The 15,188-nt window shown below is 45.0% G+C and overlaps 1 protein-coding gene across 1 annotated transcript in view; it reads left to right on the forward strand.

Annotated features, from left to right (window-relative positions):
- Nucleotides 1-15,188, forward strand: part of NID1 (nidogen 1) — an 89,212-nt gene that overhangs the window by 41,329 nt on the left and 32,695 nt on the right. The window contains exons 10-12 of the mRNA XM_003267296.3: nucleotides 5,973-6,098; nucleotides 9,703-9,852; nucleotides 11,234-11,356. Of these exons, the coding sequence (XP_003267344.2) occupies nucleotides 5,973-6,098; nucleotides 9,703-9,852; nucleotides 11,234-11,356 (399 nt within the window). The remainder of the gene's footprint in view (nucleotides 1-5,972; nucleotides 6,099-9,702; nucleotides 9,853-11,233; nucleotides 11,357-15,188) is intronic.

Below are 15,188 nucleotides of genomic sequence, written 5' to 3' on the forward strand. Positions count from 1 at the left end.
CAGAATTTTTTTTCCTTTTTAAGGTTAGATAATATTCCATTGCATGTACATATCACATTTTGTTTATCCATCCATCAGTGGACGCATGGGTTGCTTCCACCTTCTGGCTATTGCAAATAATGCTGTTATGAACGTGGGTGTGCAAATGTCTATTGAAGTTCCTGCTTTCTGTTCTTTTGGGTATATATTCAAAAGTGGGATTGCTGAATCATATGATAATTCTATCTTTAATTTTTTTTTTCTTTTTGAGATGGCGTCTTGCTCTGTCACTCAGGCTGGAGTGCAGTGGCGTGATCTTGGCTCACTGCAGCCTCTGCCTCCTGGGCTCAAATGATTCCCCTACTTGTCTCGTGAGTAGCTGGGACTACAGGTGCTTGCCACCATGCCAGGCTAATTTTTGTATTTTTAGTAAAGAGGGCTTTCACCATGTTGGCCAGGCTGGTCTGGAACTCTTGACCTCAAGTGATCTGCCTGCCTCGGCCTCCCAAAGTGCTGGGATTACAGGCGTGAGCTGCCATGCCTAGCCTTTCCATCTTTAATTTTTTGAGGAACCACCACGATGTTTTCCATAGTGGCTGCAACATTTTATGTTCCCACCTACAGTGCACAAGCATTTCAATTTCTCCATCTCCTTGAAAACACTTGTTTTCTGTGTTTTTTAAAATAGGAGGCCAGGCATGGTGGCTCACACCTGTAATCCCAGCACTTTGGGAGGCCGAGGTGGATGGATCATGAGGTCAGGAGTTTGAGACCAGCCTGGCCAACATGGTGAAACCCCATCTCTACTAAAATGCAAAAATTAGCCGAGCGTGGTGGCAGGTGTCTGTAGTCCCAGCTACTTTGGGAGGCTGAGGCAGGAGAATTGCTTGAGCCTGGGAGGCAGAGATTTCAGTGAGCCGAGATCACACCACTGCACTCCAGCCTGGGTGACAGAGTGAGACTCTGTCTCCAAAAAAAAAAAATAGGGGCCATCCTAATGGGTGTGAGTTTCATTCTTCTATTTATTTATTTATTTTATTTTATTTTTATTGTTTTTGAGACAGCGTCTCACTCTGTTGCCCAGGCTGAAGTGCAGTGGCACGATGTTGGCTCACTCCAGCCTCAACCTCCTGGGCTCAGGTGATCCTCCCACCTCAGCCTCCCCGATAGCTGGGACTACAGGTGTGTCACCATGCCTGGCTAATTTTGTATTTTTTGTAGAGATGGGGTTTTTCCATGTTGCCCAGGCTGGTCTCAAACTCCTGAGCTCAAGTGATCCACTTGCCTTGGCCTCGCAACCCTCTTTTCTTGTAGACGAGAAAACTGAGGCTCATTAAAGTGAGCCATGACAAATGGTATTTGAACACAAGTCTCTGACTCAAGCATCCGTATTGCTCCATCTTCTAGTTGCAGTTATTTTATTATTTATAACTTAAGTTCAAATACTTTCATGTAGGCAGCTTGATATTTGTTTGTTACTAAATTGTAATCTACTGCCAAGGGGAAGTCAGTCCACTACTAAGGGCAAGAATGCCAAGTGTTTCAAGCAGTGCTATTTAAGTCTGCAATTAGTGAGAGGGCTCACTAATGAGCATGAGGAATGCTAGCTGTAAGCTTCCCTGGTGGGATGAATAGTGTGTTCACATATAGTTGGCCAGAAAAATGAACAGCTCCCTCTACCCCTGCTTGACCGAGGTATAAGAATCTGGCAAGCCCAGCAGTCTCAGAATTTGGGAATCATGCCTGAAGTCTGGAATCCAGCAGCCGCAGCTAATGGCAGATTTGGTGTGCTGATGTAACATGAAGGTTAGAAGATCCTGCTGTCAGGGCCTTGTGGTGTTGGCTTCATAGTGAACCTTTCAGGCAAGGTGCCTGTCAGGGTGTCTGAAATACTGGAGGGCAGGAACTTGTGCGCATAGTGCAGGCTGAATGTTTGGCCAGCTTGCTGATAGCTTTGTATATGTGGTAGAATTCAGTCTGAGACTCACCTTCCTGGTAATGTATCACTAGGAAGGGGACATAGTGCCTACTCACCTACAATCATCCGTTTCCCAGTATTTCCTGCAAAGAGCCTGACAGCCTTGAATGGCTGAATTGGCTCCGGCCAGTTCAAAGCAGCATGATGCTGTGTGTACGTGTGAACGGGAGCCCTCCCAGGCTATGAGACGGCTGGCGTGTGGGGATGGGACTCCCTCACCGATCCATGCCTCCTCATTAAGCAGCCGTGCTTCAACTTCATAAGCCTCCTGGATAGTAATAAAGTGTGGAAGTAACCCAGTCTGCTGCTGTTGAACTGTGACCTCGTGGCTAATTCTGCTCTTGGTGCCTGAGCTTGCCACAGTGGGAGTGCTTCACTTCAGAGAGCACAACCAGCCATCCTTTATGTAATCTGCACCATCCTAGAAAATCCCCCGATATCCTCGTCCAGGAAGACAGGTGGTCACATGTAGACTTGCTTTTGTCCTGTGGTGAGTGGTTGTTCTGACTTATTACCTCCGTGGAATGCGGGTATTCCTAGTCAGGACACTTATTGTTCTGGGTCACTAGAACATGCCTTAAAGTGTTAATGCATCAAGACATGAGGCTTAAAATAGGAAATTGCATTAAGCAGATCACTTCATGTGTTATTTTGACTTGGGAAGTGCGTTAGAGGAGAATGAGGATGAGCCTTTGTGACTCAGTGTGTGCAGCGCTGATATAATGGTATATGACACCCCAAACAAGGGTGGTTTTGGTGAGACGTCGCACAGTGAACCTCCACAGTAATTTGGAGAGGATTTCACAGAGCTCTGTGATTCACTCTGGTCCATGGCAGGATGGCTCCCACTGTTTCCAATTTAGAGCCCATAGAGATAGTTTTGGCTCATCTCTCATTGAGTAATCGCTGAGTATGTAGAAGGCATTTAGAAAATTGGTAATGAGACTCTTCTCCTCTAAGAGCCTGGCCTTTATAAAAGGGAAAAATTGGAGAAACTTAGAGTTGTTGAAAATATGTGAAAAGTAGCCACTGAAAAAAGTCAAAAAGGAGGCAGCAATGACAAGAATGATCCAGGATTTTCTTACTGAGTTAGAAAGTGATCCTGTGAAAGGAAATCTCTTTCCAGAGAAGAGGTTGACCAGATGTTAAATAAGAATCATCATTTTCTAGCAGATACCGTGGTATGTTATGAGAGACAGTTATTGCCAGTTTACAATTTCCACTGAAAAAAGGGTTAAGGACCTGGCTTCAATTTATAGAAAAGAAGATTTTTTTTTTTTTTCTTTTAAGACAGAATCTTGCTCTGTCACCCAGGCAGGAGTGCAATGGCTCAATTTCGGCTCATTACAACCTCCGTCCCCTGGGTTCAAGCAATTCTCTGCCTCAGCCTCTCGGGTTGCTGGGATTACAGGCACATGCCGCCTGGCTAATTTTTGTATTTTTAGTAGAGATGGGGTTTCACCATGTTGGTCAGGCTGGTCTCGAACTCCTAACCTCAGGTGATCTGCCTGCCTCAGCCTCCCAGAGTGCTGGGGTTACATGCCTGAGCCACCGTGCCTGGTCCTAGAAGAGAAGATTTAAATTATATATTAGGAAGAATTTCCAAACTGCAAAGACCGTGGACTATTAGCTCGGAAATTGCTAGGGTCTTGTCCCTTAAGAAAGGGTGTTGTCTAGTCTGGCGTGTATGTGTAAGCCGGCATGGAGGCGGGGGTTGTGCTAGGGAACCATTCCCTCCATCATCCCAGCAGCCCTGAGGTCCTATTTGTCAATAGCTTTTCAGGTAGGGCGAGAGAGAAGAGCCTGATCACACAGAAGCTTTTTTCAAAACACAGCTTCCCCTTGCGTAAATGTTCCCAGGGAGGAACAGAGCTTGAAGAAGATCCCCTGTGATTTTGCTCTGTCTTCTTGATTGAAAACTGCTGCTCTGTGCTCTCGTGCTTTGGCAATGCAGTCTAAGTCACTGAGCCCTGCAATGTGTACAATGTTTCCAGACATCTGTGCTGGGAGTGTCATCTGAGAGTTGCAGCACAGAGGCAGTGGACACAGGAAGCCCCTTTTTTCTCCCATGTTGCAGCGGCAGCTGATGGATGGAGCTGTGAAGTCCAAACGTGCTGGGTGCACTCCTCCCCCACAGCATCCCCAGCTCCAGCTTGCATAACAGCCTGCTTTGGGAGGGGCTTTGTTCCAGAACCTTCCAGCTGTGCCTGGTTCAGTCCTGAGACCTTGTGTCTTAAACACGTCACAGAACACACACATATCAGTATAATCTCTGAAAGTTGAATAGCATTTGGTTTGGGTATTTGCCTGGGTACAGGACAAACTATGGGGCTGATGTGGCAAGAATGCTTGTCTTGTGCAATGTTGACCAATAGGCCAGTAGGACATTTGTCTCACCAGCAAAGGCCTGGCTAGACTGGACATGGAAGGTGGACATAGGAGGCTTTGACTCCCACGTGTCAAAGGTTCATATGAAAGCATTGGGGAAGAGATTTATGAGGGGGAGAAGAGTTGTGTGGTCTCGGCCACTATGAGAAACGTGTCTTATTTGTTTTAGGTCTAAAACATGTCTAAATTTGTTTTAGGCTAGGGGCTGTGGCTCACGCCTGTAATCCCAGCACTTTGGGAGGCCCTCCTCATGCACATTTCAGGGTTTTAGAAATGCCAGAAGTAGCTGTCTACACTCTGAGTATGAGGTTGACGTGGGAAGGACCTTGTGTAACTGTTCATTTCAACCCATCAGTGGCCACATAACCAGGGGGAATGACAGGTTAGCTCAGTTTCTTGCCTGGGCCCACCAGCCTTACACAAGTGGTAGCCATAGCCTGGCCCCCAAAGCCTGGCGGCCATCTGAGGGGCGTGTTCCCAGAGTTAGCCGAATTCATCACCATGACCGCGGTGTTGGATGAATCTCTAGTTAGTATGGGTGCTTCTCTGGCCTCCATCCATTTTCCGTAATCTGCAGAAGTACCCTCAAGATGAGTAGGAGTATACTTATTTACCAAAGGGGGAACTGAGGCTGAGTAGTCGGATAACTTGCCCAAGACCACACAAGTTAGTAGCTAAAGGAAGCAGGATTTGAACCTAGCTATGTCCATCTCCAAAGCCTATGTTTGTTTGCTCCACATTACCCCATGATGGTGGCTGTAGTATTGTCATATAAAAGGACATCACTCTTTTTGTTCATTTACAGTCTCATGAGTGAATGACTTCCCTTTTAGTCCATTAAGCCCTACATAATATTCAAAAATTCACAATTAAGCTGTAAATTGTCCAACTTTCCTTTGTAACAGTAATGGAGAAAGTAATATTTTCAAATAATAGCATATTTAAATATACTCCCAAGTTTAGTATTTGAAAGTATATTTAACATTCAGAGACTGTCAGTATTCAGAGTCCAGAGATGTGTCTCTGTGTCCTTGTAACATGTATTTGGCAATCTAATGGGACAGACTCATGTTCAGGGAACCCAGGCTTAGCAATTAACTCCAGGAGGGGGGGGGAAGCACACGTTTCCTTAGGAGAAGGGCGTGGGGATCACTCTCTCCAGTTATGCACAGACAAAAACTATATTTAACACTACTTTTGATACATAGAAAATTTATTTTAGGCTAGGAGCAGTGGCTCACGCCTGTAATCTCAGCACTTTGGGAGGCCGAGGCGGGTGGATCACGAGGTCAGGAGTTTGACACCAGCCTGGCCAACGTGCCGAAACCTCATCTCTACTAAAAATACAAAAATTGGCCAGGCGTGGTGGCGCACACCTGTAATCTCAGCTACCGGGGAGGCTGAGGCAGGAGAATCACTTGAACCCTGGAGGCAGAGGTTGCAGTGAACCGAGATCGTGCCATTGCACCCCAGCTCTGGGTGACAGAGCAAGACTCCATCTCAGAAATTAAAAAGAACATTTTGTTTTAAAATTGATCTATTCTTAGGTGAAAATGCTATTTTATTATAGTCAGTAATGTTTGAAGAGGTTTAAAAAAAGCCTGCATTAAAAAAAATTTTGCTGCAGATATTGATGAATGTTCAGAACAACCCTCAGCGTGTGGGAGCCACGCAATCTGCAATAATCACCCAGGAACCTTCCGCTGCGAGTGTGTGGAGGGCTACCAGTTTTCAGATGAGGGAACGTGTGTGGGTAAGTTCTCCGGTAACTTTTCAAAACATTATTCACATGGTGTGCATTAGCTCTTGTGCAAAAGGTCTGGTCCCAGGTAAAATGAGTCTGGTCAAGTTGGAAGGTGCCGGGAAGGGCAACTTATAAAGATGAATCAGACTTAGCCCCTGCCCTCCAACTATCTGGAGAGTCACAGTATAATGAGTAAGCAGCATTATTGCCTACACTAGTAATACCATCGCCTCACCTGTTGCCAGCTTTTGCATTACATTTGCCTCTTATAAACTTCTTTTAATCATTTTCATTATGCTTTTAATAACTATAAAGCTATTAGACATGTTTCTTCCAGTAATTAGTAGCCTTGGGGTTCATACTGAGGGACCACCTTATAGGTACTTTTGTATCATTACCTACCTTAGATTGAATTCTACCTGAGTTACACCTAAAATTCCAACTAGGGTCATTCTATTTATGGATTTTAATTTTACCAACCATGAGCAGCAGCATAATTTCTTAGACTTATTGAAGTAAGTTGCGGCTATTAATTAGGCTAATTATGCTGTTGCTGAATGATGATTTTGGTGATGATGAGGATGGGCCAGCCACAAACAGCCAGATTGTTTAAATTCTTCCTCTTTTTCCTCCTGCTGCACTTTGACCTGGTCGTTCAAGATTCTTGTTCCCAGGTCTGGAGGGTGCCATGTCAAACGGGCAACTGAACTCAACATGTCTTCCCAATTTAAAACAGATTCCTCTTGTACCATGTCAGCAAACCATCTTCTTGCCTCTTCCTCACTGTTCACTAAACCCTAGAATGTTTTCTTTTTGCTCTGTCTCAAAGCTTGGGTAAGGCAGCCAAGGTCCTGGGGTGAGGTGGTGTCTTGAGGGTGGGAGGGAACAGGCAGTTCTCATATTTTGAATGTGACCCAAACATCTGTGAGCTCAGGGAGGCCAGTCCCCTCTGCACAGCTGAGATTTTCACTCTGCTAAAGTTACTTCTTTTTCTTTTTTCCTCAGTAGAGAACATCAATTTCTGTGTATTTGGCCTGATTTCTTTCTTTGCTTTTTGAGGCTAAGGAGATTCAAAAGTTTAATTTTAACGGCCATACCATTTACATTACACTTCAGCTCAAGCTTGGGCCGTGGATACTTTATCCCGTGGGTGATGATGTGCACAGTAACTGAGATCCACCCTGGGACACCTGTGTGGAGCATGGTGACCTGGGTTTCTGGATCCAGTCATTCCCGATGTCCACACTCACTGAAGGGGGAGGGTAGGGTGGGGTACAAGACAGGTGCTGGGCAAATGTCTGCTTCAGACATTTACTTTTGAGGAAGACAGCCTCTCTGGGGCTCAGTTCCTCTTCTGTAAAATGAGGTGATTAGACTGGATCATTGGTTTCCTGTGACCCATGGAGCTCTTGGAGGTGCCTCAGGAGCTGTCAAGGAGGACAGAGGCCAGCTGCGGGCAGGTTCTTGTCCTCTCGCCTGACCTTTAGCCTCCTTTTTTTTTTTTTTTTTTTTTTGAGACAGAGTTTTGCTCTTGTCGCCCAGGCTGGAGTGCAATGGCGTGATCTTGGCTCACTGCAACCTCTGCCTCCTGGGTTCAAGCGCTTCTCCTGCCTCAGCCTCCCAAGTAGCTGGAATTACAGGCATGCGCCACCACTCCCAGCTAATTTTTGTATTTTTAGTAGAGACAGGGTTTCACCATGTTGGCCAGGCTGGTCTCGAACTCCTGGCGTCAGGTGATCGGCCTGCCTTGGCCTCCCAAAGTGCTGGGATTACAGGTGTAAGCCACCACGTCCGGCCTACATATTTGAGGGAGAACATCTTCGCCCCTTTTAATTGGCTCCTTTGAGACTCACTGTGTAGAGAGAAGACTCACTGTAGAACCAAGTCTGCCTGCATGCATTCAAAGAAATAACTCTGGCTTGTCACTGAGTAATTGAGTGGTCATTCCATCTCTCTTGGAATTCCTTGTTGAAACAGTGTTCTAGGTCGGAAGCCTGCGCTGGGAAGGTTACCCTGCAGGTCAGAATGGGGCAAGGTGAAGAAATAAATGGGGCAAGGTGTGCTCTGCCAACTGCAAGGGGCTGGGGGCGCAGGCAGGGCATGTGGGCTGGCCAGGGGGAATTCTCTTTTCATGAGGACTGGTATCCATTATCGGGGAAGGGATGTTTGTGGACTTCCATCTTTGGCATTTTCTGTAAACTCATGACTCACTTTTCCACTGGGAACCAACTTTTGCAGTTAATTGAAATGTGCAAAACATGTTTTTGTGAAGGAAAGGTGGGCCTCAGCTTGCCCATAAGTCACCTTGATGTGAAGACGTAGACACCCCTCTGAATGGACAGAGCCCTGTGACACTGGGCTGGAATATGGAGTGTGGTGAACTTGAGGTCCTACTTCACCTCCCCTGGGCATTTTGGTGCAGGGCATGATGGCACGCATCAGCTCTTCTCTGGAGGCAAGAACAGGGCCCAGGCTTAGGCAAAAAGCTGTAGCAGTTAACTTCCAGTATGCCAAGCACAGAGAGGCCAGTAGATGGGACTGTGATTCTCTTAAGGGTCCTGATGATAGAACTCATGGAAGGAGGGCTGAGGAGTAGGTGAGTGTCACAGAGGCTAGCTGATAATGCCCCATCTTGTGCTGCTGCCTCAAGATGGAAGGCAAAGGTTGAGGTCTACAGGGTGATTTTCAGCTGGTTCAGTTACTCTGGGGTTCCTAAGGCACCATTGCATTTTGCTTCTGATTTTCTAAAAGAACTCAGAGCCAGGACAGAGTCCCGTCCTCACAATGTCAGAACACAAATCATTCCCTCCCAGCAGGCTTTGGGTAGTTGGATTATCCCAGATGAAGGAGGACTCATGTTTCTCCTCCATGAGTCTTGCTAAGATTGATTTCAGTTTGTCCTACCTTAAGTGCAGACAGACAGAGAAAGAGAGAGAGAGAGAGAGTTGGGGGCGTGGGGGGAAGAACATAAGGCAGTTTATCTAAGGCCATGTGGTTGACCCATGGTACCTGGTATATACCAAGGCTGCCTATTCCAAAAGCTCACAGTCTTCCAACCATATCTATGTCCCTGCCTTAGAAACATTTATTTGTCTTTCCTTGGTGGCAAGTGGGTGACTGACTTGGGCATTTGTAGTGAATGTTCCACCTGTACAGGGTGGGCCAAGGCTGAAGACACCACGTGGAGGTCTCAGCTCCTTTCCTCCAAGCAATCTTAACAGAGTTGCCATCAGAAGTGTGGCATCTGCAGATGTCCCACCCCCATATCCAGATGAAGGGAAAGTTGGGTCCTGGGGACCCATGATGGGGATCTAGTTTGGAGAGTGGCCTGAGACAGACCCCCAGAGTGAAACTGGGGGTCCAGAGTCAAGCCACGTGGAATGACAAACCGTGGTGTCAGTCAGCCAAGACCCATCAGAGGCAGAACCCAGGTGGGAGGAAATGGTGAAGGCAGTGGTACCAGCCCACTGAGGAGTGGGGTGCAGGTGAAGCTGTGGACAAGCCCAGAGGTCTAGGGTCCAGGCATGGTCCCTCTTTATAGAGCTGGGAGGGGCATGTGGCCTGCTCAGGGGACTTACTTCCTAAGACTGAGCATCAACCTTTTGTTCTGAAGCTGTCGTGGACCAGCGCCCCATCAACTACTGTGAAACTGGCCTTCATAACTGCGACATACCCCAGCGGGCCCGGTGTATCTACACAGGAGGCTCCTCCTACACCTGTTCCTGTTTGCCAGGCTTTTCTGGGGATGGCCAAGCCTGCCAAGGTGTGTGGTTGCTCTGATCTTCCCCTGCGTGTAACCTGAGAAAGTTTCCTAGGTGGTACCTGTCATGTGCCAATCACCAACTCACTCCCAAATAGAAGAAAGAATTCTGTCATCTCCACTGAGTAAATGCGTTGCTTTTTATATCTCTCTAGTAGTCTGAGCTATGTATTTTCTTTTGGGGGCTATTCTCATCGGTGACTGTTTTGTTCTAGGTGACTAGTTCATTCAGGTGACAATTAGACACTTGCTCTCTGCTAGGAACCGGGGATATTTTCTGTCTTTCATGAAGAGACAAACTGTCCTTTTACGTGGAGGTCATGCATGGAGCTTAAAGTCTATCCTTTTATTTAATAAGATATATTAATATATGGTCATTCAACTGGCTTTTTCTAACCTTCTTCAAAAAAGCAAAGTTCTCTGATTGAATAAATGATTGCGGAGTCAAAGAATAAATGACTCAATAGAATCCTTCAGACTTGAGCTTCTTGGCTGCCAGGGTGCTCTTACAGGTAATTTTAGGTAAGATAGCCCATCAATAGAGTACCCTGAGTCTCTTGGTTTGTACAATTACTTAACATTATACCACAGAGTATTTCTAAGAAGTCCCAACTAAGACAGAATTTCTGAGATACTTTCTCTTTATTACTAAACAAGTGAATGTTTTCTTTTCACTGAGGGTTTTCTGTCAAGCAGTTAATAATCTGTTAGTAAACACTCAGACAGTTTTGAAGCTCTCATTTATGACAGAAGGGATAATTTTATAATACAAATAGATCCTATCTTTTCCTCTGTTGTAAGGTTGATGAAAACATTCTTTTCTTTCTTTTTGTTTTTCTTTTTTTTTCTTTTTTTCTTTTTTTTTTTTTGAGACGGCATTTTGCTCTTGTTGCCCAGGCTGGAGTGCAGCAGCGTGATCTCAGCTCACTGCAACCTCCGCCTCCCGGGTTCAAGCAATTCTTCTGCCTCAGCCTCCAGAGAAGCTGGGATTACAGGCACGCATCTCCATACCCAGCTAATTTTTTGTATTTTTAGTAGAAACAGGGTTTCACCATGTTGGCCAGGCTGGTCTCGAACTCCTGACCTCAGGTGATCTGCCCACCTCTGCCTCCCAAAGTGCTGGGATTACAGGGGTCAGCCATGGTGCCTGGCCAAAAACATTTTTCATGAAAACATTGTTGCCAAAGTGAAACACATTTGTAAGTGAAACAGATAGAAATTGGGGAGTTAGTGACTTGATAGTTAATGTTTAGTGAGTTTTGAATTACCGTTCCCAGATCAGAAGCAGGTTCCCATAGATATGAGTAAGTGGCTTACATTATTGGGTAAACTACGAATTCCAGAAGAAATCTCATTGTCCCTGGGCCCGGTGGCTGTTTTACAGATGTGGATGAATGCCAGCCAAGCCGATGTCACCCTGACGCCTTCTGCTACAACACTCCAGGCTCTTTCACGTGCCAGTGCAAACCTGGTTATCAGGGAGACGGCTTCCGTTGCGTGCCCGGAGGTAAGGTGGTGGGACATCTGGAGTCGGTAGCCCATTGCCCTATCCATGAATCCAGAGCACATGGCCCTGGGAGAGAAGGTGAGATGGGAAAGTAGGAGGCTCCATGGAGAGTTCTAAGGGTGGTTGAGGTGGGAGATCAGAGCATGGACTGCAACGTAGAGCATTCTTTGAAACGGTAGAACATCACGTGGGAACATTGCCTGTAATCCCAGTACTTTAGGAGGCTGAGGTGGATCACTTGACGTCAGGAGTTCGAGATCAGTCTGGCCAATGTGGCAAAACCCCCTCTCTACTAAAAATACAAAAATTAGTCAGGCATAGTGGCATGTGCCTGTAATCCCAGCTACTCTGGAGGCTGAGGCATGAGAATCGCTTGAACCTGGGTGGCAGAGGTTGCAGTGAGCTGCAACTGAGCCACTATAGTCCATCCTGGGTGACAGAGTGGGACTGCCTCAAAAATAAAAGAAAAAAAAAGAATATATTTGACACCTTAGACTGGAGTTAACCAGTTGTGTTATTTATTTTTAATTACTGCTGCTGTGTTGGTCAGATATATTCATGCCACTATAAATGTTTTCCATTAGAGAGAAGTAAACATTTTCATCTCATCGCTTTTTAAGCAGTTAAAAACCGTTTAAATAACCATCCCCTTCACTAGCCCGTGAGCACATTGAGGACCTGTGAGCTCATTGAGGACCTGTGAGCTCATTGAGGGTGGTGCAGGTATACTTTATTTTTTTGTATGTTTCCAGCACCCAGTGGAGTGTTTGGTGTATGGTGGGGCTCACAGCTATTTATAGCTGTTGAAGAAATAAATGAATGCACCAGCTCCATTCCTACAACAGCATTTGAAAATATTTGTTTATCTTCACTCTCACTAAGACCAGTTTTTAGAGTAGTTGTCTATCAAAAAAGAGAAAATATCAGATTAAGATTTAAATTTTGATGTATAGTAGCACATATTGTTAGTCTAAATTATTTTCTTCTGCTTAAAATGGGGCTTAGCAAACTACGGCCCATGGGCCAAATCTGGCTGTCTGTTTTTGTAAATAAAGTTTTATTGGAACACAGCCATGCTCATGTACAGTCTATGGCTGCTTTCATGTTACAAAGGCCGAGTTCAGTAGTTGTGACAGAGACTGTAAGCTCTGCAAAGCCTAAAAAGCATAAATAGTCTGGGTGCCATGGCTCTCACCTGTAATCCTAGCATTTTGGGAGGTCGAGGTGGACAGGTAACTTGAGTCCAGGAATTTGAGAGACAAGCCTGGGCAACATAGCTAGACCCTGTTTCTACAAAAAATACAAAAATTAGCTGGGTGTGGTGTGTCACACCTATAGTCCTAGCTCCTCGGGGGGCTGAGGTGGGAAGATTGAGCCAGGGAGATCAAGGCTGCAGTGAGCCAACATCACACTACACCCCAGCCTGGGTGACAGAGTGAGATTCTGTCTCAAAAAAAAAAAAAAAAAAAAAAAAGTATAAATAGCCTACTACGTGGGCTCTTGACAGAAAAAGTTGCTGACTCCTGGCTTCAGTAAACTCAGGCAAGGCAACCTTTTGTTCCTGAAATTATGGGAACAAATACCACTACTCATAGATTTTAATGGGCAGATTACATAGAGAAGAGTTTATGATCATTTGAGTCAAGACGTTCCAGCTACTATTAAAAATGACTAATATTCATTATTTCCTCAGGCTTGCTTCACATCTCCAGTTTAAAGAGAAGCAGATGTTTCCAATTTTGTTTTTTTGTCTTTATAACCTGACTTTTTGTCCCCTCTTGAAAACTCTGTTGACTAAACAGAAACAGATCCAGGCGTGTAGGCTGGAATCTAAACATGGGACAAAGTTAAAACCAGTAAGGGCTGCTTGCCAGAATTGTTTCGATATTGGATCTTGTTCCCTTAAGAAGTTTAACATTTGGTTATATACTGGAGAGAGTGTGCACTAGAAATGTGTAAGAATGTTCATTGAGTATTGTTTGTAATAGAAAAAAATATAAATGACTGCAAACAAGAGGAACAAACAGATGACTGTTGGTATAATCCATACAATGAAATGACATAAAGCAGTTAAAATGAACGACCTAGAGTTCAGGGGAAAGTCTCAAAAATGTAATGTTGAGCAAAAGCAATTATAAAAGGATATGTATAGCATGGCCCCATGTGTATAAAACATAAGCCTATGTGAAAATATACCTACATGTGTTATGTTATGTACATACATAAGAAAGCTACAACATGCATAGTGGATGAGAAGTGAAAAGTTCAGGGCAGAGGTTACCTCTATAATGGGAGAGAGGGAATTGGGATTGAGGAGGGATACATGGTGTGTCTTAGTCTCTTTGGGGCTGCTCTGGAAAAATACCATAGACTGGGAGTTTATAAACAACAGAAACTTGTTTCTCATAGTTCTGAAGGCTGGAAAATCTGAGATTGACATGCTGACAAGTTGAGTGTCTGGCGAAGGCTCACTTCCTAGTTCACAGACGGCCAGACATCTTTCTGCAAAGTCCTTATATGGTAGAAAGGGCAAGAGGTCTCTTTGGGGATGCTATTATAAGGGCACCACTAAGGCCATTCATTAGGGCCCCCCTTTCATGACCTTGTCACCTCCTGGTGGCCTCACTCCCAATGCCATCACCTTGGGAGTTAGGATTTCAGTATATGAATTTGGGAGGGGACATAAACATTCAGAATGCAGCACAAGAGCTGCATTTGTGTTTCTAATGTTTTATTTTTCAGTCAGAATATGAATACAGATATTTTCATCATATTATTCTAAATTGTGTATGACTAAAATACTTTATGAAGACTGGACGCAGTGGCTCATGCCTGTAATCCCAGCATTTTGGGAGGCCAAAGTGGGTAGATCACCTGAGGTCGGGAGTTCAAGACCAGCCTGACCAACATGGAGAAACCCCGTCTATACTAAAAATACAAAATTAGCCGGGTGTGGTGGTGCATGCCTGTAATCCCAGCTACTTGGGAGCCTGAGGCAGGAGAATCACTTGAACCTGGGGGGCAGAGGTTGAGGTGATCCGAGATCACGCCATTGCATTCCAGCCTGGGCAATAAGAGCAAAACCCCGTCTCAAAAAAAAAAAAAAAAAAAATTAGCTGGGCATGGTGGCACATGCCTGTAATCCTAGTTACTCAGGAGGTTGAGGCAGGAGAATAGCTTGAGCCCAGGAGGCGGAGGTCACAGTAAGTCAAGATTGCACCACTGCACTCCAGCCTGGGTGACAGAGAAAGACTCCATCTCTAAATAATAAATAAATAAATAAATACTTCATGAAACATTACACGGAAAAAAATAATGCATAGTGTCATCTGGTCTCCTGGTGCCGATCACAGTGAAGGACAGGGATCATACAGCACTTATTTGGTACTTGCTGTATACAGAAAGGGCTAGTTTCCAAAAGAAAACTAACTGGCTTTGAAGGTGAGCCAGTTAAGATCATGGCTACTGCAATGTCAACTGATGACAGACAAACTACAAGAAATTGCGATTTGTTCCTCTCTGTCTTCTGCACGCTGCTCCACACCCTGTGTATGGATTGTAAAGTTAGTTTAGTGGCTTGCTGTTCTCACTTTCTTTTAAATGGAATGTTGAAATAGCAAACAATAACCTAGAAAATATCAGAGTGAGGAGAATATATGTAGTAGGAGTAAGTATTGTTTCATGAAGCAATACTTGTATGTATATTTGTGTATGTGCATGGGTGAGTGCATGCCAGCATGTGTGCGTGTGTGTGTGCACGTGTGTATGTGTCTCTAAGTGTGCATGGGCTGGTGTACTGGGATGCTGAATAAAATGTATTTCTTTCTGTGGG

Source organism: Nomascus leucogenys, chromosome 5 (genome assembly GCF_006542625.1).
Source record: "Nomascus leucogenys isolate Asia chromosome 5, Asia_NLE_v1, whole genome shotgun sequence".
NCBI lineage: Eukaryota > Metazoa > Chordata > Mammalia > Primates > Hylobatidae > Nomascus > Nomascus leucogenys.